Source organism: Diprion similis, chromosome 1 (genome assembly GCF_021155765.1).
Source record: "Diprion similis isolate iyDipSimi1 chromosome 1, iyDipSimi1.1, whole genome shotgun sequence".
Classification (NCBI taxonomy): domain Eukaryota; kingdom Metazoa; phylum Arthropoda; class Insecta; order Hymenoptera; family Diprionidae; genus Diprion; species Diprion similis.
In genome coordinates, this window is record NC_060105.1 from 4,625,166 (window position 1) to 4,647,923 (window position 22,758).

General features: G+C 38.6%; 7 protein-coding genes across 9 annotated transcripts; 4 read left to right on the plus strand and 3 right to left on the minus strand.

Annotated features, from left to right (window-relative positions):
• The first annotated feature begins 373 nt into the window (after positions 1–373).
• On the plus strand, positions 374–2,132 carry LOC124408580 (peroxiredoxin-2). Its single transcript, XM_046885612.1, has 5 exons — positions 374–705; positions 1,125–1,242; positions 1,347–1,586; positions 1,731–1,896; positions 2,004–2,132. Exons 1-5 carry the CDS (start codon positions 540–542, stop codon positions 2,055–2,057), a joined length of 744 nt encoding a protein of 247 aa, XP_046741568.1. The 5' UTR covers positions 374–539; the 3' UTR covers positions 2,058–2,132.
• LOC124408546 (chromatin assembly factor 1 subunit B) lies at positions 1,393–4,735 on the minus strand. 2 transcript variants are annotated; one of them, XM_046885546.1, is made up of 7 exons: positions 4,272–4,735; positions 3,964–4,096; positions 3,575–3,884; positions 3,233–3,496; positions 2,896–3,123; positions 2,273–2,813; positions 1,393–1,874 (listed from the first exon to the last, which is right to left on the minus strand). In XM_046885546.1, exons 1-6 carry the CDS (start codon positions 4,410–4,412, stop codon positions 2,285–2,287), a joined length of 1,605 nt encoding a protein of 534 aa, XP_046741502.1. In that variant the 5' UTR covers positions 4,413–4,735; the 3' UTR covers positions 1,393–1,874; positions 2,273–2,284. The 2 variants fall into 2 exon arrangements, with proteins under 2 accessions (XP_046741502.1, XP_046741511.1); XM_046885555.1 differs by having other exon boundaries at positions 3,964–4,080; positions 4,272–4,397.
• On the plus strand, positions 4,735–8,698 carry LOC124408535 (cell division cycle 5-like protein). The gene is made up of 13 exons (XM_046885519.1): positions 4,735–4,901; positions 5,178–5,443; positions 5,522–5,652; positions 5,747–6,075; positions 6,177–6,350; positions 6,459–6,633; positions 6,732–6,991; positions 7,099–7,273; positions 7,363–7,481; positions 7,567–7,734; positions 7,855–7,962; positions 8,066–8,239; positions 8,355–8,698. Exons 1-13 carry the CDS (start codon positions 4,857–4,859, stop codon positions 8,580–8,582), a joined length of 2,352 nt encoding a protein of 783 aa, XP_046741475.1. The 5' UTR covers positions 4,735–4,856; the 3' UTR covers positions 8,583–8,698.
• On the minus strand, positions 8,039–10,334 carry LOC124408564 (cysteine and histidine-rich domain-containing protein morgana). 2 transcript variants are annotated; one of them, XM_046885600.1, is made up of 5 exons: positions 10,106–10,334; positions 9,423–9,982; positions 9,117–9,305; positions 8,770–8,984; positions 8,039–8,511 (listed from the first exon to the last, which is right to left on the minus strand). In XM_046885600.1, the coding sequence occupies exons 1-4, from the start codon at positions 10,182–10,184 to the stop codon at positions 8,781–8,783; spliced, it is 1,032 nt and encodes a 343-aa protein (XP_046741556.1). In that variant the 5' UTR covers positions 10,185–10,334; the 3' UTR covers positions 8,039–8,511; positions 8,770–8,780. The 2 variants fall into 2 exon arrangements, with proteins under 2 accessions (XP_046741556.1, XP_046741548.1); XM_046885592.1 differs by lacking the exon at positions 8,039–8,511 and having other exon boundaries at positions 8,695–8,984.
• A 212-nt stretch (positions 10,335–10,546) lies between these two features.
• On the plus strand, positions 10,547–14,223 carry LOC124408540 (ADAM 17-like protease). Its single transcript, XM_046885533.1, has 14 exons — positions 10,547–10,753; positions 10,842–10,980; positions 11,078–11,178; positions 11,243–11,367; positions 11,453–11,603; positions 11,663–11,871; positions 11,954–12,148; positions 12,232–12,370; positions 12,467–12,621; positions 12,697–12,777; positions 12,839–13,047; positions 13,156–13,394; positions 13,503–13,618; positions 13,757–14,223. The coding sequence occupies exons 1-14, from the start codon at positions 10,693–10,695 to the stop codon at positions 14,054–14,056; spliced, it is 2,220 nt and encodes a 739-aa protein (XP_046741489.1). The 5' UTR covers positions 10,547–10,692; the 3' UTR covers positions 14,057–14,223.
• LOC124408525 (thyrotropin-releasing hormone-degrading ectoenzyme-like) lies at positions 12,856–21,373 on the minus strand. Its single transcript, XM_046885505.1, has 15 exons — positions 21,291–21,373; positions 20,375–20,627; positions 19,942–20,274; positions 19,531–19,686; positions 19,144–19,452; positions 18,885–19,068; positions 18,376–18,795; positions 17,809–18,001; positions 17,479–17,732; positions 17,193–17,389; positions 16,906–17,073; positions 16,618–16,761; positions 16,405–16,486; positions 16,176–16,323; positions 12,856–13,066 (listed from the first exon to the last, which is right to left on the minus strand). Exons 1-14 carry the CDS (start codon positions 21,316–21,318, stop codon positions 16,186–16,188), a joined length of 2,859 nt encoding a protein of 952 aa, XP_046741461.1. The 5' UTR covers positions 21,319–21,373; the 3' UTR covers positions 12,856–13,066; positions 16,176–16,185.
• Positions 14,714–16,161, plus strand: LOC124408598. The gene is made up of 3 exons (XM_046885634.1): positions 14,714–14,970; positions 15,150–15,319; positions 15,490–16,161. Exons 1-3 carry the CDS (start codon positions 14,794–14,796, stop codon positions 15,614–15,616), a joined length of 474 nt encoding a protein of 157 aa, XP_046741590.1. The 5' UTR covers positions 14,714–14,793; the 3' UTR covers positions 15,617–16,161.
• Positions 21,374–22,758: the final 1,385 nt, after the last annotated feature.

Here is a 22,758-nt window from a genome sequence, read left to right on the forward strand (position 1 = left end):
GCGATTGGTTCTTAGAGATAGCTGCGCGGCAACACACCTAACTTCTGCATAAGAGATTCGTGCACCTCAAATAACGCGCGCCAAATTCAAAGATAGCAAATATTTAAAAATCGAATAACGAACATTCGTGTAACGTAGAAAGCCGCAGTTTGAAGTACACAGAATTGGATACATAAATTTATTGCAGTAATGCTGAGATAACTTGACAGTGACTGGTATTATCGATACTGAACTGTTGTTATTATTCAGGAAGCACCCGTCTCGCGACCAATCGGGTTTCTCCCGTCGCCATGCGCAGGATATGCAATCTTAACTTAATACGTCACATGGAGAGCGGGCTTACCGCTTGGGATTCGCGTGTTCCTTTTCTGTTTATTCGTAGGTCAAGCGCGAAGTGACCGACGGCGACGCCGGGGCGCTGTTTTTTTTCGAAGCGGGTTTTAAGAAACAAGTCAGATTAGAAAAGTGGGCGTAGAGATTACGACGAGAGAATAAACTGCCCCGTTGTAACAAGTGACTAGTTGCGGAATCGGTCGAACATGCGGTTACTAATTATTCTTATTACGATCGCATTTTCGTGCTTTGTTACGAAAAGTGAGGGCTCATTTGGTGAGGATGAAGCGTGTTATTCGTTCGCTGGTGGCACCGTATATCCAACCGGTACTAAACACGCGGGTCACCAGTTGCAAACAACTCAAGCAGTCAGTGAGTTCGACAAAATATTTTTATCTGTTGCCACCGAAAATTCGATATCAGATTTATCTTTGAGTCGTTCCTAAAACTGCAGACGAGAATAATGCGAGGAGAAACGAAGCAAATGTTGTAAGATTGAACGCTTGATAGTTATTTATATCAGCAAAAAAATACCGTTATCTTCTTTACAATAGTTCAATCTCATTTTCCCCAATTCATCTCAATATGGTAAACTTAAATACCAACCATTTGGAATTGTCATTTATTATACCTTATTGACAATCTCTCAACGGTAGGTGTATTAAATTCATATTATCAGCTTATCTAATCTCTGATTAGGTAGTGGGATTAGCACTGATTCCAATACGTATTGACCTCAGTTTTTCTACAAAAAAAAAATTAAAATCAACTATGCACATCGTTCGTTTCAGTTGGAAAACAAGCACCGTTCTGGGAAGGTACGGCTGTTGTAGGAGGTGAATTTAGAGAAATTAAGCTGACGGACTACAAGGGAAAATATTTAGTGTTCTTCTTTTATCCGTTGGATTTGTAAGTTCACAGTCTCGGAAAGTGGAATAAAAAAAATGTGGAATGATTATATTCCTAAAAAGAAAAAATTTACTGACTTTAACTTAGATTTTCTCACTTTTTAGCACCTTTGTTTGCCCCACTGAGATTCTTGCCTTTTCGGATCGATTGAATGAATTTAAAAAACTTAACACTGAGGTCATTGCTGCATCTGTTGACTCACAGTTCACTCATCTCGCCTGGATAAACACGCCTAGAAAAGAAGGAGGTCTTGAGAAAATTAAAATTCCTCTGCTTTCTGATCTCACTCATAAAATATCAAAGGATTATGGAGTTTACTTGGAAGATCTTGGGCATACTTTGAGGTAACGTGATCACACACTTGAGGCTTTTCTTTACTACTTGTAAAGGTGGTTTTGCTTATTTATTTATTTTTTTCACGTTTTTTCTATGTTTCATATAAAAATGCAAATGACGTATTGCCGAATATTTTTTCTTTCTATTTACAGAGCTCTTTTCATCATCGACGGCAAAGGAGTACTGCGCCAAATTACAATGAATGATCTCCCTGTTGGACGATCAGTCGATGAAACTTTGAGGCTTGTACAAGCATTCCAATATACAGATGAACACGGTGAAGTTTGCCCGGCTGGCTGGAAACCAGGACAAGACACTGTTAGTATCAGAATATTGAGCCAACTTGTGCCTGCAGTAGCGTATTCGTTAATTTTTAAATATGTAGGTAACATCTCGTATCAACCAACATGATTTCTCTATTTCAGATCATTCCAAACCCGGTGGATAAGAAGAAATTCTTTGCAAAAAATCTCAACTGATTAATTATCATGCTGATTATATTGCATATTTTTTCATAATTTCAAGGAATAAAATAATCTACCCTTTATAAACTACATTTGTAACAACGAAATCGTTTACTTGCTCAAAGCCAGTGTAATAAATGAACTGGATTCAATTTTTTTGATGTACTAAAGATTTGCGAGACTGTCGTTGATTGGATGTTGTTCTTGAAAGATATGTATGTATATACTACCTAAATTTAAGGTCAATTCTTCTTCCCACTTCTTGGACTCGAGAGTGTGATAAGCTGTACTCTGCGTGGAGTTTTAGCTGTTATCACATTAGGAACGATTGGTTTTGGTGGTGTTTTTTTAACAGTGTCACTTATATTCTCTGTGTTACTTTCTTCTGTATATACAAGTTTTATATCCTCCGTTTCTTCAAAAACTGCGTCATCAACATCCGTCGACTTTGTATCTTTTACGTTTTTCGTAAGTTCATCATCTTTATTACCATTATTCGCTTCTTCGCTAGGGTCAGATGCTTTCATAGGTTTTGTAATGTCGATATCCATTGCGTCACTGCACATATCAATAATGAATTCAGTCTTCTCGGCATTATTAGTCTTACGCTTTGATTTAGATGAATTTGAATGTACAGGTTTCATTTCTGTCGTGTCTTTCACGTTTACCAAACTAGATTCATACACAGTTCCCAATTCTCCGTCTTGGAAATGAATTATTGAACAATAACCGTCCGTCGAAGAAACGACTAAAAGACGTCCGTCGGACGACCTGAAATACACAAAAATAGAGTTTAAATTCAGTATTGTCGCATTGCAGTGCATGACAGAACGCAGTATTCCATTTAACTCACCACGCAATGTCTGTCAATCTCGTATAATGAATGTTCGAGATTATTGCAATTGGAGACTCTTGTTGAGTGTCATATATGAGGATGGAACTTTTTGTAGCAACTGCAAATACTATTCTATAAGGAATTCCTATCATCGATACCGGGCCATCTTCTCTCAACTTAAAATAAATAGGACAACAACGTACAGCTACTGTGAATTGTTCCAAAGACGGCAGCACTACTATAGGCCTGAAAAATTGAAGTATATCGCGTTTAGAGGTGTCTGTTAGTAGAAAAACGATGTTTCCAAATTTTGCATACAAAAATCTGCCAATAAATGTAATCCAATCGTACATACTCCTTGATATTATGCCTGGAAAAAATAATTGTTGCATTAGACAACTTTTCTGAAGATTCTTGGGGTTCAATAATGCCAGACGGTGCAATAATCAATAAACCATCAGGTGAAAACGTAAGTCGTCTGAAGAAGGATTGAAACGTGTCATCATAAAACAAACGCACGGTTTTGTCTTTCAGTGGGTGATTGGCCGGCGTGGGAATCTTGGCCTTACTGACACGCTGAACAGTTTTTTTTGTGTTAATATCAAATAAACGGCATTGTCTGTGGACAAGGAAACTTGTAAGCAAAATATGCATGGGAGAAATAAGATTTGTTGTCGTAAACTACATGCTTTACTACCTGTCTGTGCTTAATGTGCACACATATTGATTCGACGGATCCCATGAAACTCCTTGAACAAATCCTTTGTGATCTGATAATATACCTATGCTTCGCCCCTTCTCAACATCCCACAGTATGGCAGTATTATCAACGGAGCCAGAGACTAAGAAATTTGAATCTGGTGACCAGCTCAAATCGTAAACATCCTCGACGTGGCCTCGAAGGATTTTCCATAAATTCCATTGTTCTTTATTCTGACTTGTATCATCCCCTGCGAGTGGCGGAGGTTCAAATTCACCACGTTCTCTCCATAACATTATCGCAGACTCTGAAAGGAAAGTGAATAAAACATGAGGAACTAGATAGGTCAGAGTTAAAAACTGTATTACTTCATTTTCCTTGCTCACCGTCATCACCAGATGCAAGGATTTCACCCGAGGGAGAAAATCTTACAACATTAACTGCCTTCTGATGGCGACTCAAATCCCCAACAAACTCCACCACCATTGCTCCCACTTCATTTACTGTGAGATGCCAAATCTGGATTGAGCATTGCAAATTAGTTGAATAACATTTATTTAGTTTGCAATATTCATTATATTTGGTCAATGTTTGGGTTTAACAAAGTCGAGTATCTTTCAAAACTGATTAAAGTTTTTCATTCAGGTCAACCACCCGGGATTCACGATAGTGAAAATTGAAACTCTTTACTTACCAGAACATGAGAATCTGCACCACCGGTAGCTAAACGCCAGAATATTTTACCATCCGGAGTCTTATTTACGCCGGGTTTTAGGTCAATACTTAATACAGGATCGCGATTGTGCCAGGATATTTCAGGAATTGTACACTTCATTATGTTCAACTAGAAGAACATGTATGAGAAAACAATGGTTAAATTACGCCGTGTTTCGTCTATCCCGATTTTAAATTAAAATTAAGTACGCACTTCGATCAGTGATTATTTTTTTCTGCACATAACCTGATTTTGTACTGCACGAAGAATTTCGCGCGAAACGCTTCAACGTGGTCCGTGGTTCAAAGAACAATGAAGAAAATCAGTGCATGTGGGGATTTCGACTCTCTGACATGACAATTAGTTCCTATAAGAGATGACAGAGGTCATTTATTTGGTCCAAGAAATTGCAACTCTGGTGTTGGTAACACTGGCTCTTGACGCCATCAACTTCGTTGAGAGCGAATCACACCTTTAATCAAATAGTAGAGAAAATTCATGCTAGAGAGAATTTGCGTGGCTTCTTACTTTATTTCGTTTGTAGTTGATTAGATCACAAGCAAAATGCCGCGTATAATGATAAAAGGAGGTGTTTGGCGCAACACCGAAGTAAGTAACAATTTTCTAACCTCAATTATCCATTTCAAATGCACCGAACTTTGAAAGATAAAAGCCGCTGATAATACTCAAAATTAGCACTTCAAATTCTTCTATTATAATCCAAAAATTATTATGCTTAATTTCTGAACAGATCATTACATCAAAATTCGCCGAATGTAATATTTTACTTTACTTCATGTTACCTCGTACCAGTGTAATAGTTGAATTGTAAACTTTTCTTTCGACACAACTGTATACACGTAGCAATTTATGTATATTTTCTAGGATGAAATTCTCAAAGCAGCGGTTATGAAATATGGTAAAAATCAATGGTCACGTATAGCCTCACTCCTACACAGAAAGTCTGCTAAACAATGTAAAGCAAGATGGTTCGAGTGGCTGGATCCCAGTATAAAAAAAACAGAATGGAGTCGAGAGGAAGACGAGAAGCTATTGCATCTGGCAAAGTTGATGCCGACACAATGGCGTACCATAGCTCCAATTATCGGACGTACAGCTGCCCAATGTTTGGAACGCTACGAATATTTGCTGTAAGTAGGATTAGGTCATGTCAATAATAGAGATGTAGTGTTAATCTTATCCTCCATTGAACAACATTTAATTTTCAGAGATCAAGCTCAAAAAAAAGAAGAAGGAGAAGATGCAGCTGACGATCCTCGCAAATTAAAACCGGGTGAAATTGATCCAAATCCAGAGACAAAACCTGCTCGCCCTGATCCAAAAGATATGGACGAAGATGGTAACTGTTGACATGTATTACATTTACATTTAATGAAATTCATCAAGTTTATTGATTCAGAAAATACATGATAATAATCGCTAATTTTACACAGAACTTGAAATGCTATCGGAGGCCCGAGCTAGACTGGCAAATACTCAAGGTAAAAAGGCTAAGCGTAAGGCCAGGGAGAAGCAGTTAGAAGAAGCCAGACGGTTGGCGGCACTTCAGAAACGAAGAGAATTACGAGCTGCTGGAATTACAGTGTCTCAGAAACATAAACGCAAACGTGGCGTAAACTACAACACTGAAATACCATTCGAAAAACGGCCAGCGCTTGGTTTTTATGATACATCAATAGAACATGTCGATCCTCTGGCAGCTGACTTTTCCAGAATGCGTCAACAACATTTAGATGGAGAGCTGAGGCAAGAAAAGGAGGAGGTATGATCTATGGAATTCTATTTTTAATGAAATCAACCAATAAACGTTAACAGCAACTTTTCTGATTCTGTTTGGTCTAAATAATTGTATAATAATCGTAGATGGAGCGACGTAAAGACAAGCAAAAGCTCAAGCAAAGAAAAGAAAATGATATTCCAATGGGAATGCTAAACAATCAAGAACCAGTCAAAAAGAGGAGTAAGCTGGTTTTGCCAGAGCCACAGATATCTGATCAAGAATTACAACAAGTCGTCAAGCTTGGTAGAGCTTCTGAGGTATCAAGTGTTGCATACATTGTATCGGGTTTTCAATCCACCTATTATTTTATTCTCATTTTCAGCCAACGTAAGCACATAGATAATCAATACTTTACTTCTTATTAGGTGGCTCGAGAAGTTGCTACAGAAAGTGGAGTGACACTATCCGATAGCTTATTGGCAGACTATTCTCTGACTCCAAATGCAGCAGCAACTCCTCGCACACCAGCTGCTACAGACAGAATTCTCCAGGAGGCTCAAAATGTGATGGCTTTGACCCATGTTGACACACCTCTAAAAGGTGAACTTCGTTTTCTTGAAATTACATCTTTATATTCCAGGTCTTGCAATCACGTTATTGAAAACTTTTACCACATATTTCGTCAATCATGTTTGCAGGTGGTTTGAATACACCGCTACACAGTTCAGATTTCAGCAGTGTTTTACCTGCTAATAACGTTGTGGCTACACCAAATACCGTATTGGCAACCCCATTCCGCTCACAACGGACTGATAGTACTCCTACAAATTCGTTCAATACGCCAACATCTTTACGAAGTCAAGCTGGAGCTCTGGTACCGACACCTGTTCGTGATAAACTGAGTATCAATCCAGAAGAGGGACTGGAAGGTTCAGAGACCCCTGCTCTCCAGAAACAGGTATTTTCAGATTAGGAGAATAGTGAGCTGTATCCGTAAAACTCAACAATTTATCAGCAAATCAATTGATTCTGTAGTAGAATTACCGTTTCCATTTTTTTTATTAGGTGAAAGAACAGCTACGTGCTGGTTTGAGTACTTTACCCACACCTCGAAATGATTATGAAATAGTTGTTCCTGAAGGCGAAGGAGATGACGAAAAAGGAAATGAGTCTTCAGACAATATAGTCGAGGATCAAGCTGACATTGATGCTAGACGTCAACAGGAAATAATTGAGCAACGTAAGTTTCGTAAACTAGAAGTAACTATCCACTTGCTCAAGATTATGTTTTATCCAACGATCATGAAAATTTGTTTGATTTTTGTTCAGAAAAAAGGGATCTTGCTCAAAGATCACAAGTGATCCAACGAGATATGCCCAGACCCGTAGACATCAATATGAACATCTTAAGACCACTTATGGATACTCCACTAACAGACTTGCAGAGGGTATTGAAACAGAGAATAATCGTCTAATCAAATGTAGCAGTGAATTTTGATTACCAAAATTTAAAACATCAAATATTCATTTTAGGCTGAAGAATTAATAAAGAGAGAAATGATCACAATGCTTCAGTACGACTCACTAGAAAACCCAGTGAGTACAGTTACCAAGCGAGGATCAAGTTCTTCAATTGTACAAGCCACTGCATTTCTGGAACAGCATCCCTATGTCGACTACGATCCAGAAGAACTTACTCAAGTAAATGAAACTATTATCTACCAAATAGTTCGTTTCCTATAAAAAAAACAAAGCTGATTTTAGCATAGAGACTGTGTTCATACTGTACTCCAAATTAACTAAAGTTCAACCTTTTTACAGGCTCGTAAACTTTTGGAGCAGGAAATGGCAGTCGTGCGGGAAGGAATGGCACATGGAGAGCTAAGTTTAGATGCCTACTCTACAGTCTGGGAAGAATGTCTGTCACAGGTTTGTTTTTGTTATTTTTTATGTTGGATGTGTTTTATTGTAGTTCTTCACGCAAAGAATTATATGATCTCGGTTCAAAAATTAAATCGATTATTTATCATAGATTCTATATCTGGAGAATCAGAAGCGATACACAAGAGCTACTTTAGCTTCGAAGAAAGATAGGGTTGAAGCATGTGAAAGAAAATTAGAAGAAAACCGTGTGCATATGACTGGGGAAGCAAAACGTGCCGCCAAAATGGAGAAGAAGCTCAAAATATTGACTGGAGGCTATCAGGTAAATTAGTATCTGCAGAATTATATCGTGATGTCATGACTGAACGATTCTAAATTTGACAAAATTCAAATTATCAATATTCTCTTTATGAATTTCCCCTAACATCTTTTCACAGACACGTGCACAAGGATTATCGAAACAAATACACGACTTATGGGAACAAATCGAACAGGCTCACCTTGAATTGTCAACTTTCAAATTCCTCCAAGCGCAAGAAGAAGCTGCAGTACCAAGACGACTGAATGCGCTCATGGAAGACGTCAATAGGCAAACTGATCGAGAACGTATCTTGCAAAATAAATTTGCTGAACTTCAAGATCAGTTGCAACAGTTACAAGTGTAATACGTTAACGTAAGCAATAATGAATAAAAAAAAGCAAATATTAAGTGAGAAATTGTTCACCTCGTTTCAAAAATAGCAACTTATGATGAAAGATTAATAAATGACTGCATAATTTATACATGACAATCATTGACGAATATATTTGTGCTGATATTTCTGATCTTAATTAACTATTTAAATAATAAACAGTCGCCGTTTTCAAAGATCACTGAGGTCTACGGCATCTACTTGCGCAGTAATGCTCTCCTCTTTCTCAGACTCTGACTGTGAGACAGGAGGTGTTTGTATCGTGGTTGGATTTGCGGTTTCAAGCTTAGCCCAAGATCCTGGTTCAGCTTTTTTCAATTTTATTTCTACTTTAGTCGGCAACATGTTTACGCTACTTTCTTCCACATTGACTACCTAAAACAGTACAAATATATGACTTGAAATATAGTTATCCATCCAATATTTACCTATTTCTTTGTTGTAAAAATTATTTACGCTGAAATGAAATAATTCAACATTGAATTGTTATTAATTGCGAAATTTTACCCCTCTGAGTTCAACATCCAGCTCATATCTGGAATCTTCCTCTTGGAAGTACAAATCCACAGTCAATCGTACTGGATTTAATCTAACATTCGACCGGCTAGGCTGATACTTTTTACAAAAAATGGAAACCACAACAAACCCACCGGTTTGGTGCCAATCCATTCGACACTTAACAGTTTTGCTCTTAGCCTAAAGAAAAAAGGAGAAAAAGATGATTTCAGTGTGTAGAAAATTTAAATCACAAGAAATGCTGTATAATATATTAGTTAAACTTTGATATCATGCACATCGTCATAACGCAATTACCTCGTTCAGCCAGAGGTGGGTTCCCTGAGAACAGCCAGGTTGTTCCAGAAAAACGCTGAAATCTGTTGTCTTTTTCTGACAACATGACCAATATTTGAGCCCCTCGTGAAAAATAGGTACACCTGGATGATGCGTGCACGGTTCTTGGTCAACCGGAGTCTTCGTATACGAGGCTTTGCATCCTTTGCGTTTACACATTTCACCGATCGGGATTTGAGTCGTTGTGGACGTTGTGGTCTGTACAGCAAGGCCTTCAATTTGTTGAAGTAAGGCAGGTGATACAACAGGTATCAAAGTAACTTGAGGGCTGTCGTAAGAAGGTCTGGGCAAGCTTTGGTTAACATTTCTCGGCAGAGGTTTAACTTCAATAATTTCATCCGCTTTCGATTTGTCAACGGCAGGTTTTTCCGGGTCAGCTGGTTTTACGTTTGTATGAAAAGCCTTGGTGCAGCCTTTGATGTTTAGAAATTCCGTGAAGTCTGTACATTTTTTATTACAGCACGACCAGCCTTTGTAGGCGTCGTGAAAAACAGGCAGTCCAGGATGATGAATGCAGTCACCTAGTCATGGACAAATAATAAACTTGTACATTGTTTTTGCTATTGTGTTGAGTCTGTGTGTGCGTAATAGAGCAAGATTAAATTTCGTAAATTTGAGTCAAGAAGATAACCTTAAATACTTACCTTCCTTGTTATTTTCAGGATCGTATTTTTTACCACAACCACGATTGTAACAGTGCAGCATAGCTTCTGATTCCGACATCACTATAATTATAATTTGTTTGCCTATTTAGTGTCACTGCACGAATGTTGTACCCAAATCTGTTGACACAATGCCACCCAAGGGCCGGTTTTATCCTGTATGCGCGCTTTCCAGCAAATTCTATGCAATTCTACTTGATTCCATAGACTACACATGCGTGACTGTCAGCAAGCAAGCGTGTATGTACAACACGTGCGACATACCAATACCAACGCATTCTGACGTGCAAGCAGAAGAGCCTAAAAGCATATCATACGTATTTCAGTAAGAGGGGCAGCCGCTTCGGAATTTTTAACCAATCAGGGAAAAAATGACGTAAACAATTCGTCATAGGCGTAGCACTTTTGTTATCTGTGATCTGTGCATCGGAAAAGAATCCAGAATCCAGATGACACACATGTGACTGTCATTTGTGAATTCACAAATGGAACGAACCAAAGTTGGCGTTAAATTAAATAACAATTAAGAACACGGTGGTTAATCAGTCACGTGATTTTGGCTCGATAACATGAAGCCGCGCGATGTATTATTGACAATTTGCTTGATCCTGCACAATATCTGCAACACTTGTTAGTGATGATTTAATTAAAATTGACAACCTTTCAAATCTGGCTTAAGGATCGATCGGTATTTTTTACAGGCCATTTCTCTTTACAGGTAGTCTTCATGATAACTTGAAATATTACGAAACATTACACGCATCTCATTTTCAACACAAAATTGTGAAAAGAGGTGCTCAGCACAGTTATCATCCGTTCAACAAAATAAACGAAGTCGAATTCTACACCCATGGCAGGTGAGTCGACAATTAATAAGTGCCACAATCTCTCAGGTAAGTGCCCAATATTTTTAGAGAATGCAAAAACGCGTTACAACTGTTTTGTATTTTATAGAAATTTTCGCTTATTCCTCACCCCAAGACGAGAAGTCATACATTCCAATTTTAAGGCATACGAGGTGAACGGAGATGGTGAAGAAACCACAGTTCACGTTGGTAAGGCATAAAGATCGTTGAATTATTTTTAAATTTAATTAATTCACCGCATTCTGTTGTATAGATCACGAAAACTTTTATCATGGACGTGTCTTCGGAGAAGTAGATTCATACGCTCACGTACACGTGGATGACGGAGTGCTGACAGCGACGATAACAGTACCAGATGATGACACTTATCACATCGAAGTAATAACAGATACTATACAGTTGTATTGAAAAAGTATTCTGCGCATTGGTACTGGACTAAATTTTCAAAATTACCTTGTTTCAGCCTTCCTGGAGACATTTACCCCACGTAGATAATCGTTCTATGATCGTCTACAAAGGATCAAATGTGAAGCTGAGCTGGGAACACTACGAGGGTGGCGAAGGACACACTCATGGGGTTCCAAAGACGTGCGGATATGTTAAGGAAGATGCAGGTTTAAACTGGATTCCTGTAGATGTGGAGAAGACACAATAAAGAGATATGTAATTCCAGGTGCTGATGGTACACATGAAGACGACGAAACAGAGCTTGAAAACGAAATCAGCAGTGAAATAGTGCACGCTTACAATAGAACTAAAAGACAAACAGAGACTTATGAATATACACCCACTAAAACTCGCTGTCCTCTGCTGCTGGTCGCAGACTACAGATTTTATCAAGAAATGGGAGCCAGCAATACGAAAACAACTATCAATTACTTGGTAAACAAGCCATTAATTTTTTAATTTTTCAATTTATGATTTTATTGATTTGAGCTTTTATCTAATGTAATTTCCCTTACAGATCAGCCTCATCGATAGAGTGCACAAAATATACAATGATACATTGTGGCAGGAGCGTCAAGAGCAGGACGGATTCAAGGGAATGGGTTTCGTAATAAAAAAAATCGTTGTACATAGTGAGCCAACCCGCATGCGAGGAGGTGAGATCCATTACAATATGGTTCGTGAAAAATGGGACGTTCGGACTCTACTTGAGGTAGAAAAACCATTTTGTTATCAAAGTTCGCATACCGAAGGAAAAACAAATTTTGCTTACAATAACTTTGAAACTATTTTTAGGTATTCAGTCGGGAATATAGTCACAAGGATTTTTGTTTGGCGCACTTATTCACCGATCTCAAATTCGAAGGAGGAATACTAGGCCTGGCATATGTTGGTTCTCCACGTAGAAATTCCGTTGGAGGAATTTGCACTCCAGGTAAAAAAATACGAGTACATCGAAAAGAGACTCATCAATACATTCACATATTTTATTCGTATTATGATTTTATCTTGTTATTTATTTTACTGTCAGAATACTTCAAAAACGGTTACACATTGTACTTGAATTCTGGACTGAGCTCAAGTCGGAATCACTATGGTCAAAGAGTAATCACACGCGAAGCTGATCTTGTTACTGCTCATGAGTTTGGACATAACTGGGGATCAGAGCATGATCCGGATATAACGGCAAGTGAAAATTGTTTATTTATGAATCAGTTTCTAACATAGGCCGACGCTTATAAATTGTGAATCTTCACACAGGAATGTAGCCCTAGTGCCAGCCAAGGAGGTTCTTATTTGATGTATACATACAGCGTTAGTGGATATGACGTCAATAATAAGGTAATAACTCCAACGAAAGTTAACAAATGGCAAAGAGAAATAATCTCTACATTTTTCTCAGCGCTTTTCGCCATGCAGTTTACGCTCAATCAGAAAAGTACTGCAAGCAAAATCCGGCCGATGCTTCTCTGAACCAGAGGAATCGTTCTGTGGAAATTTGAGAGTAGAAGGTGATGAGGAATGTGACGCAGGTCTTTTGGGTACAGAGGACAATGATTCTTGCTGCGATAAAAATTGTAAACTACGTCGTAATCAAGGCGCCGTCTGCAGGTAAGAAAGGATTTCAATCCTACAAAAACACACAACTTGCTTAAAAACTATTGGACATACTACGAGGATCAATTCAACCAACATCGTTTTGTTTTTCTAATTCAACAGCGATAAGAACTCTCCGTGCTGCCAAAACTGTGCATTTATGCCAGTTGCAATAAAGTGTCGGGATGCTCAGTACGCTACATGCGAACAGGAATCAAGGTGCACTGGGGCATCGAGTGAATGTCCTCGATCACCCCCAATGAATGACGGTACCGGATGCTTGGAGCGAGGTCAATGCCGTCACGGAAAGTGCATTCCATACTGTGAAACTCAAGGACTTCAGAGTTGCATGTGTGACACAAGTAAGTTAGCCCTTATAAAAATCAATTTTCTGTCTAAAATTACTGATTTGAAAAGCAAAGATTTGAGGTTTGAGAGGCATTAATTCAGAGGTATCTGTGATTTTTCAGTTCTGGACGCGTGTAAACGATGTTGCAGAATGAGCCTCAATGAAACTTGTTTCCCTGTTGATCCCCAAGATATTTTGCCGGACGGCACACCTTGTATTCAAGGTTTTTGTAATAAGGTTTGTAGAAGTGTGAAAAATATCAATGTTATCGGTCATCATAAGGCAATGAAAAGTCTTTTAAATTGACTAGGTCTGTTTTTCTGCATTCCCGGATATAACTATTACATTTTAGTACTAGCCGAATAATTATTACAGGGAATATGTGAGAAGACGATTCAGGATGTTGTTGAACGTTTCTGGGACATCATTGAGGACATAAACATCAACAAAGTGATGCGGTTTTTGAAGGACAACATAGTTGGTGCTGTGATAATTTGTACAGCAATAGTCTGGATACCAGCGAGCTGCGTTGTCAGTTATGTAGATAGACGTCGGATAAAGGACGCAGAGAAAAAATGGCGTTGGAAACACACGGATGAGCTTATTCACCCGGAGGATCAAAGACGAATAGTTCATATACAGGGTTCGTCAAGGCAGAGAGTACAACCTACTTAATCGAACAACATTTCCATCTAATTTATACCTAACTCAGAATTTAATCGTTGAAATTCTTTCTCAGAAAAGTATTCTCAGTTACTGAAATGTATATAATCTCGGAATTAATCATTGTTCAGTAATTGATTCCCTCATTTGAATGTAAAATCCAATACACTGTTCGTATTTCTTATAACGGTACCTCGAGCTTTTAGTTACCATTTTTACATGTGTATAATATAAGGAATATAATATATTGATTTTAGGTAAATAATTTTTACTCGACAGTATTATCGACGTGTATGTATGTACGTGTATGCCATTTAATATATAATTTATCAAGTGAGAAAGACTAAGAAATGTATAATATATTAATTCTTGTGTTTATTTTGAAGATTTTTTAATAAACGTTTCTGTAAAAGATACCATAATAGAAATTTTAATTCTGCATAGATCCGTGAGAAAATCGAAAAAAACATTTCATCGTTTTATGCTGCGTTTATTTTTATTTAGGGCTGTTTTTTACTACATTTCGCAACCAAAATATTCTACAAGCATACAACAAGCTTTGAATTGCGCGCAAAACCTGAAACGTTCACAAACCAATTACTTTTGTATCAAGTGTCATTGTTAAGAAATCACGTGGTCTTCTACATGATCCAATGGAAGCACCAGGAATATCTGTTACGCATTTGAAATAAAATTCTAACGGATCGTTTTGAGAAAAATCTAAAGATCCTCGAGATTAATCATTAACAATGACCGAAAATTGTTTCAACAAGTTACTAGAGCACGGGCAAAAATTTGACGAAGGAGTCAAGAAACTGACCGAGACGTGGCGATATCCTCAAAGAATATTGGGAGGTTATGGCGCAGATTTGCAAGCAGCGGAAGCCTCTGTGAAAACTTTAAAAGCCGATCTGTTGGAGTTTCAGGTATTTGAATGAATATTTTCTATTGATTAAACTAATTGGCGTCGAAAAATTTTTTGGCCAAAGAAAGTTTTATAATGAACTGATAAATTTGAATAGAATTTAACACCACAATCATCAGTCCGTCATTACAATAATTTTCTCCCTTTCCATATTTAATTGTAAAAAAAAAAACCTTTCAGAAAAATGTTAACAACGATGCCGAATCGAGAAAAAGCAACATATCTGAGATAGAAACATTTTTAGAAGAGTCGCAACATGTTTACGAAGATATCCTGCAGTCATGCAACGACATGGAGACCGTCTTATCGGAGTATGGATATGAAAATCCGCAAGATGAGAGTGTCGAGCAGTATGTTCAATTATTAAGACTTTAAAATAATTCAATCAAGCATGTAATAAGATTACAGCATTTGACTTAAATTTTGCATATTCCAAAAGAGTTTAATAACGCATTTGAATTTCGAACTGTTGGGATCTCAGCAAAAAGAAATTGTGCTTTCTATTTGGTTCTGATTATAGGTCAGAGTCAGACTCCGCTGTGGATTCTAGCCTAATTCCATCTGATGTGACTGACGATCTTTTGGAAGTTGAGTTTACTCCGAATATGACTTGGCGTCAGAAAACGAAAACAATGGGAATGCCGTAGCATCAAATTGCATGCAGCGTGAATGTAGATAAGTCGTACTAATCCTAAACTATTTGGCATACATCAGTTGCATAAAAAACAAAGAGTCGAAGTTATAGCGAGTCAGTGAATACAAGTCCCACTTTCTTGAATAATTCTACTAATGATCTGAACTCGTTTGTTTTTATTGCCAACTGATGATTCTGCGTGATCGTATATATTCATAATTCGAATTCAAGTATCATTTAAAGCCCTAATTATATTTCTGTAATATTGCTCTATTCTATTTTTGTATGAATAAACAATTTAGATTAATTCAAGTAAGCGGTTCTGATCAAATTTGCTGCATCATTCCGTAAATTTGGTAGGCTTAAGTACAAATTTTCACATAGTTTTTCCCAGTCATTAAGACTTATGCTAATGATTTTTTATACTATACTCTGAATACGCACAGATATTACAAACAATTCAGTCGTATATAGGCTGATATAATATTTGAGACCAGTTTTGTGTTTTATACTATATATAATAAATGTATAATGTGTAAACTTAAATTAAAAATGGAAATAGAGAGTCGCACATTGTATTTCTCAGATTTCTTTCAAAATATCTTGGATCTGCTTCTTGTAGTTTGTCGTCCAAGCCTCGTTAATCTTCACCTGTTCAATCGCTTGTTCGAAAGCAGTGCTAGTAACGCCCAACTTAACGGAATCTTTAAAAGTCTCCAACTACAATAATAGAGAATTTATTTGCTTGGATGAAAATATTTAGGACTACGAATAGCGGTGTAAAAAATTTTCGCGGTATACCTCCTTCAGGTCAGTTTCGGAATTCATGTACTTTGGTAATGCTGTGACCATTTTTGCCAGTGCTGAGAAACCGGAACCATAGCTAAAAAGAAAATTATGCTGCTAAATTTTTATCCATGGCATCTAAAGACCACCTAATCATGTAAATACTCATTAAGTTTGTTTAACACGGCTTTGTTTTCTCGCAATAACATTTCAGCATCTAGTACTCACTGCTCGTTAAGTGCAACCCAGTTTTCTCTAAGAAAACGGAAAGCTATGTCTTTGCCAATCGGATTTTCAGCCACAGAACGAAAGACCCACCAACCGTCTTGTTTCCGTACACCAGAATTTTTCGAGATTGATTTTTCCAAATAGCTAATTTTTCCCAGAGCGAAGAAAAAAGACATCATACAAAATTAAAACGATTCATAAAATTTTTTGTACTTCCAGTTGTGAATGGGAAAATGTCAAACATTTGAGAGTAACTTATACTCCATTTTTCTGCGAATCGTATATCACCTGGAAAGGATAGCATCATCAGCTATGCATCCCAGAGCTTCAAGTAACACCGTCTTTTCCGATCCGGAAGTTGTTTTGAGATATTTGTTCCAGAGAAAATCCCATTCGCTCTTTCCCCCGTATTTTAATCCCGTACAATATACCCAGCTTCTCAAATTAGCCGGAATTCTATAAGAACCAGAGCGAAAATTTATAAATATACAATTAAAATTCATCTATAAAATTTCTTTTACAGATGAAATATTTGACATTAGTAGTCGAAGAATAATTAATCTCAGTGTATTTACGGATTTTTTTCCGACGGTGGCATTTCAATCCAGTTTTGCAAAAATTGTTGTGCACGTTCTCGACATTCTTTGTGACCAACTTTGCAAGCCCATTTCATTATTCTACCTCGCCATCGTCTCTCGCGATGTCCGTCGTTCTGTTTTTCCACCGTACCGACTGTCGCAAAGATTTTTCTCCCAAGTCTCAGCATGAGTTTCTTGATTTGGAACATGAACGAAAATTGTGAAGTAAATCTATCTCCAGAACTGACGTTATAGGCTTAAGCATGTGTGACGCGAATCTTACATTATAGGCCACGTCATCATGCATCTTGTCATGTATGTATCCGAGTTGGTTCAGCGCAGCATCCCACACCAAAAAATCTGTCTCATTTTCCAATCTACCGATAAGATCTATCGTTATTTCATACCGCAAATTCCCCGCTCGAGAAGCCGCGAGCGAATCGTCGATCAGCTGTGATCTAATTACAGCCGGCAGTGTCTCAAAGGACTGTGCAAGCTGCTTCCAGTTTCTATCGTCGTAATTGACGCGATAGTAACCTGCGAATCGGTTTCCCCGGGGTTATTAATTAAAAAATAAAGAGCAATAAATTGGCTTCAATTAATGCCGCATTACCCGTTTGACCGAGATTGAACAAAATCCACTGATAGTCAGGTAAAGTGTCGTTTAATTCCAAGGTAGGATTCGAAAGCCATGCTTTAGGCATGGTATCGTTGTATCTTGGATTCGATTGAGTAGTCCAAGTCAAGGGAATCCACCAGGATTGCGTGCTATCCGGGCACCCGGCAATAGTCCAGCAGAATGGCTCCTGCAGAGAGTAAGTAAAATACTTGTGTTTTCGAAATTGAAAAATATTCCTGAAACCAGCAAAATCTGACGCGAATTCTTCATTTTTCCACAAGCAAAGAAACTCTGACAAACTCTGAATTTTTTGGTGGCGAAACTTAGAGTACAGAAATCGAACTTTGACGAAACGTCAATTTTAAGACGAACTTTACTTTTCGAAACTTTGCTTGATCGTAACTTGAATTTTCGAACTTTGAACCATCGTCCTTCCATCCGTTCAAAACTCTGTCGTTTCTTCAAAGTTTGATTTCTTTGTTTCAAGTTTCGATTCGCAACGAGATAATTCGGAATTTGTCAAATTCGGAACTTCAAACCCTCTCCAAAAACTGAACTCACTTGAAACACGGTGACTGTTCCAGTCTTGTAATTCCTTTGTACTTGTAGAACGGGGTACCCCGTTTGCAAGGTCCAAGTGTCCATGACATTTTTGACGGTGATGTAAGTGACCGTATTTTCGTTCAAACGGGCCTCGTAAGTTAGAGCCTCCCAGAGAACATCCTGCTCGGCATTACGGTACGAGTAAGTCCTCAAGTACCTCTGTATCCCCATCCGAAATACTTTAGCTCCGAGGAAATGGTACATCATGCGAATGATCGAGCATCCCTTGATGTACGAAATGGAATCGAATATCTGCGTGATCTGATCGGTGTGATTCAGTCCGACGGAAATTGGGTGAGAACTTTCCAGCGCGTCGTCCACGAGTACATCGTGAAGATCCTCGATCAAACTGTCGGTTACTCTCCAGGTCGGTTCCACCTACAAACCACCAATAAGTTCCAACATTAACAGCCCTTCAGTTCTTCATCCGCAGCAGTAATCTTAAAACAATGAGACTCGATACATGCATGATTCACTGCCATGTTGCCGAAGAATGTTGCGAACCCTTCTTTCAACCATAGATCAGACCACCAAGCTGGAGTAACCAAGTTTCCGAACCACTGATGGGCCAGCTCGTGACCGGCAACACTTGCAACGTTTTGCCTGGCCTCAGCAACCGCTTCCTTTTCGTTTACGAGCATAGCAGATTCCCTGATTAAGGATTGAAAGTGTTTTGTTATATGCATAATCGAGAAACGGCTATATATAAGCGTAGCGAGGCGATACCGAAACGTGATGAGACCCCAATTTTCCATGGCGTTGTACCCGAAGTCCGGCAGAGCCACCATGTCCTGCTTATCAAGCGGAAACGGGATGTCGAAGTAGCCTTCTAAGAAACGCAACATACTTGGACCAATCTTCGACATGTACTCGGTGTGATTAATCACGTCGTGCCTGGACCAGAGCCGAAAGACGGGCTGAGACGAATTTTTTACTTGAACACTATCAAAGTCTGTTACAATGAAGGCCACGAGGTACGTGGACATCGGTAAGGTCGGTTGATAATGGTCCCAGACAAAATTGGGCGTGTTAGGCCTGTAAATAAACGAGGATCACTAGCTCGAATGATTAATGCAATTTCTTTGAAAAAGGTGAAATTCGCACAAGTCTCACATATCTTGGGTCAATTTGAGCGGCATGTTTGATATCGACGTCATGTTTTTTCGCCTGCCAACAGATATTCGGAATCGAGCTTTGAACGAAGGCTCATCAAAGCATGGAAAAGCACGGCGGGCGTACGTGGGAGAGAACTGAGTAGTAGCTGTCCATCTGCAACACGAGTTTCGCGTAAACAATAAACAACTTGTGCCAAAGAATGAAGAAAGGAGACTAACTAGGTCGTAGCTAAACTCGGAGCGATAACATAAAGTAAAACTCGGATGTCGTGATGATTTCACAATTTTTAAATACCTATATTTACCCTCGGTATAAAATTTTAACCATATTTATTTTCATTCGATCAGGTCTAGCTTTTGTGTTACAGCTAAAACTGTAAGTGTTATGTATATATATATATATATATACCTGGTTTCGTTAGTTGCCGAATCGACATAGCTGCTTCTGTAAAATCCTTGCAGAACGTCGTTCAATATCCCGGTAAACCGAATGTACAGTTTATGGCTTTCACCCTTTCTCAAGAGTTTATTTACCCGGATGATAACCAGTTCTGAACTATTTTTCACCGTAACATTTGTAACCGCAATATCCTTTGCCAAAGATACGATCTCTACTTGGTGAAAAATAATTTCCCGAGCATTGAGAACTATCTTGTTCGTCGTCTCCTTGAATTCCATCGTTATCCAAACTTCCCCGCTGGTGGTGAAATTTCCATTCTCCATATGCGGTATAATCTTCAATCTGAGAGTCGTCGTTACAATCGCAAAAACAGCAACGTATAAGTAAAATGAATTCAAATTAAGATATCGATACCAAAAATTCATCCATATTTCACCCGCACTTGTATTCAACTGGTGAAACGGACTTCGACAATCTTTCCTCGACTTTGTCACCCTGACTCTGCGGGGTTGACTTCGCACTCGCGTCCGGATTTCCGGAGGATGTTGTGAGCATGTAGGCGATCAGGCCGATCGCCACACAGGTAGCAACAATCGCCGTCATTCCCTTGGCGTTCAGACCGCAGCCTTTCGAGGTCTGATCCTCCTCGACGCCTTCGTGGCGATCATAAGCGAGAAACGTCACCTCGGCGATACCTAAAAATGAGACCAAGAAGAAGAAACTCACCTTTCTAGTTCCGACGGTTGCGCGACCGGTTATCAGTCCAATCACTTGACACTCGGTCAACGCATTTTCGTATATTCACTTCACATCATGTGTTATTATTACAACGGTACCGTTACCGAAATTTTAATGAAATCTATGAGGAGGCGACGGACTTGTCCAAGCTACCAGCTCGTAATGACCAAACGAATATCAGTCATCGTGAGTTGCAGCGAAACTGATCGCTGACCCTGAGATTATTGGTAAATCTAAGAAACTCGTTAGCCTAATTCGACGTTCTTGTTACGGTCGAACAGCTGCTTTATTATACTTAGACTTACAACGGCTTGGTAGTAACATTCGGAAAATTCTGTACATGTATCAAAAACTAACATTTTGTCACAAGAGACTCAAAAAAAAAAAATAGTCGGTTTTTTCGCGTATATGTATTACACATGACTTTAAAGAAGAAACAAAGAATCTGCTGCATGTCGATTGACGTTGACAATTCTTGAACGAATTAATTTGATAAAACACGAAAAAGTCGTCGTACCTCTTTCACTTACACAGAGTTGGAGATGGAAAAATTAACTATCAAAATGAAACAATGCGAGGTGAAGAAAACCGAATGAAATTGGACAGATCCTCCAACGTACCTGGCGTTCGCCTAGGGCGAGGTTCCATTTTTTGTAAAAGGCTTGGTAATTAATCAATATCCGAGCAAATCGATCCTCATCGCGGACTAAGAGCAACTGACTCGGTGGAGCAGGCATAGGTGGACCGATCTGGTCTGTGCAGCATTCCGAATAGCGATAACCAAAAATATCCACCCTCTTGTAAGTTTATAGCTATATCTATGTATACATATTTCTTGAGTGGCCTTTGCGGTTTGATATTCAATATCCGTTGTAAAGCGTGACGTATTTAAAAGCTTTTGAGCTTTGTGTGTGTGTGGATACGGAAAAGTAGACTCATATATATATCTGCATCGCTTCAATGAAGTCGTTATTGTTCTTATACACTGGGATCCAGGGATCTATACATATGCATATAGGTATAGGTATCTCGGCCTACGCATCGTTTTCGTCTGCACAGACAGAGGCCAGCATAACTCATCTTAGGATGTTGCAGGTACCGTTTTACTGATCATTCTGCCTCGGATGGTTTCATTATGGGGGATACTTCAACCGCTGTTAACCTCATTCCCCTTATACTTATCCCGATAAATATTCGATATCGATATTTGTTGGTCAGTTTAACGACACGTGGTGTTTTGGACTCGTATGATTCGGGTCAAATGAATTTAGAGAGCTAATGATAACCGAGTTTCCATGCAACATCTACATGCCAGCTACATCCTACAATATGTGTCAGAAATCACAAAATGTAAACGTAGCAATTACAACGTCTGTATAAACTAATTTATACAGTATAAGAAAAACGTTATCAATCGAATTTAATGGTAAAATAATAGTAAAACACATAGTACTGGATCTAAATATTTTGTCTATTTTTACCGCAATACAACACGACGTCTGTCTGCAATCTAAAAGCGAATTATCTATAACAAAAGTTGTATATTTCGATCCCGGAAGAAATAAAGATTTTTCCGTTTACTTGGCCACCGTTTCGATGTATTAACATTACAGGGGAAATACTTGAACTCATACGATCTGGATTAGTTCTTGGAACTTTCGTTCCCTAAAAGCAAAATCCGGATCTTCAAGGACCGCAGACGAGTCAGCAGCTGGATTATACGTGTTCAATTAATCGTAACATCTTCATCCTGATACGGTTGACGAGGATAATAGTCGAATCGTATTATTCCCACAAGAAAGTTGGGGTTGTTGCTGACTGCAGGTTTGATATAAACCGGGTGCCCCTGTTCTAAGGCGTCTGCCTACTATACTTGGACGCCTGGCTTTCTCATCACACCGAAAAATTCTCACGCGTGCAGGGTCCTTCTCACTTAAAAAGTCACCAACTTCTCGACCACATTACACTCCGTCATAACCACCGTACACAGGGACATTACGCATTCATTAACACCCACGCTTGGATTTCTTTACGCGATCTTTTTTGTCGTTTAGTTAGTTGCAGGTACACGGAGACGAAGATCCTGAA

What these genes read in the sequence shown, in the direction of transcription:
- LOC124408580 (XM_046885612.1), top strand. Translation starts at nt 540, where the DNA reads ATGCGGTTACTAATTATTCTTATTACGATCGCATTTTCGTGCTTTGTT. An exon ending in TTCTTTTATCCGTTGGATTT is followed by an intron (nt 1,243 to 1,346) that starts GTAAGTTCACAG and finishes CTCACTTTTTAG; the next exon opens with CACCTTTGTTTGCCCCACTG. An exon ending in GATCTTGGGCATACTTTGAG is followed by an intron (nt 1,587 to 1,730) that starts GTAACGTGATCA and finishes TTCTATTTACAG; the next exon opens with AGCTCTTTTCATCATCGACG.
- LOC124408546 (XM_046885546.1), bottom strand. Translation starts at nt 4,412, where the DNA reads ATGAAGTGTACAATTCCTGAAATATCCTGGCACAATCGCGATCCTGTA. An exon ending in GTGCAGATTCTCATGTTCTG is followed by an intron (nt 4,097 to 4,271) that starts GTAAGTAAAGAG and finishes TGCTCAATCCAG; the next exon opens with ATTTGGCATCTCACAGTAAA. An exon ending in TCCAGGCATAATATCAAGGA is followed by an intron (nt 3,124 to 3,232) that starts GTATGTACGATT and finishes TCAATTTTTCAG; the next exon opens with GCCTATAGTAGTGCTGCCGT.
- LOC124408564 (XM_046885600.1), bottom strand. Translation starts at nt 10,184, where the DNA reads ATGTCGGAATCAGAAGCTATGCTGCACTGTTACAATCGTGGTTGTGGT. An exon ending in TCCTGAAAATAACAAGGAAG is followed by an intron (nt 9,983 to 10,105) that starts GTAAGTATTTAA and finishes GTCCATGACTAG; the next exon opens with GTGACTGCATTCATCATCCT. An exon ending in TGGATGTTGAACTCAGAGGG is followed by an intron (nt 8,985 to 9,116) that starts GTAAAATTTCGC and finishes GTACTGTTTTAG; the next exon opens with GTAGTCAATGTGGAAGAAAG.
- LOC124408540 (XM_046885533.1), top strand. Translation starts at nt 10,693, where the DNA reads ATGAAGCCGCGCGATGTATTATTGACAATTTGCTTGATCCTGCACAAT. An exon ending in GAATTCTACACCCATGGCAG is followed by an intron (nt 10,981 to 11,077) that starts GTGAGTCGACAA and finishes TGTATTTTATAG; the next exon opens with AAATTTTCGCTTATTCCTCA. An exon ending in GAGTTGCATGTGTGACACAA is followed by an intron (nt 13,395 to 13,502) that starts GTAAGTTAGCCC and finishes GTGATTTTTCAG; the next exon opens with TTCTGGACGCGTGTAAACGA.
- LOC124408525 (XM_046885505.1), bottom strand. Translation starts at nt 21,318, where the DNA reads ATGGAACCTCGCCCTAGGCGAACGCCAG. An exon ending in CCACCGTCGGAAAAAAATCC is followed by an intron (nt 17,074 to 17,192) that starts GTAAATACACTG and finishes TGGTTCTTATAG; the next exon opens with AATTCCGGCTAATTTGAGAA. An exon ending in CCGAAACTGACCTGAAGGAG is followed by an intron (nt 16,324 to 16,404) that starts GTATACCGCGAA and finishes CTATTATTGTAG; the next exon opens with TTGGAGACTTTTAAAGATTC.
- LOC124408598 (XM_046885634.1), top strand. Translation starts at nt 14,794, where the DNA reads ATGACCGAAAATTGTTTCAACAAGTTACTAGAGCACGGGCAAAAATTT. An exon ending in CCGATCTGTTGGAGTTTCAG is followed by an intron (nt 14,971 to 15,149) that starts GTATTTGAATGA and finishes AAAACCTTTCAG; the next exon opens with AAAAATGTTAACAACGATGC. An exon ending in CAAGATGAGAGTGTCGAGCA is followed by an intron (nt 15,320 to 15,489) that starts GTATGTTCAATT and finishes TTCTGATTATAG; the next exon opens with GTCAGAGTCAGACTCCGCTG.
- LOC124408535 (XM_046885519.1), top strand. Translation starts at nt 4,857, where the DNA reads ATGCCGCGTATAATGATAAAAGGAGGTGTTTGGCGCAACACCGAA. An exon ending in TGTTGACACACCTCTAAAAG is followed by an intron (nt 6,634 to 6,731) that starts GTGAACTTCGTT and finishes TCATGTTTGCAG; the next exon opens with GTGGTTTGAATACACCGCTA. An exon ending in CACTAACAGACTTGCAGAGG is followed by an intron (nt 7,482 to 7,566) that starts GTATTGAAACAG and finishes TATTCATTTTAG; the next exon opens with GCTGAAGAATTAATAAAGAG.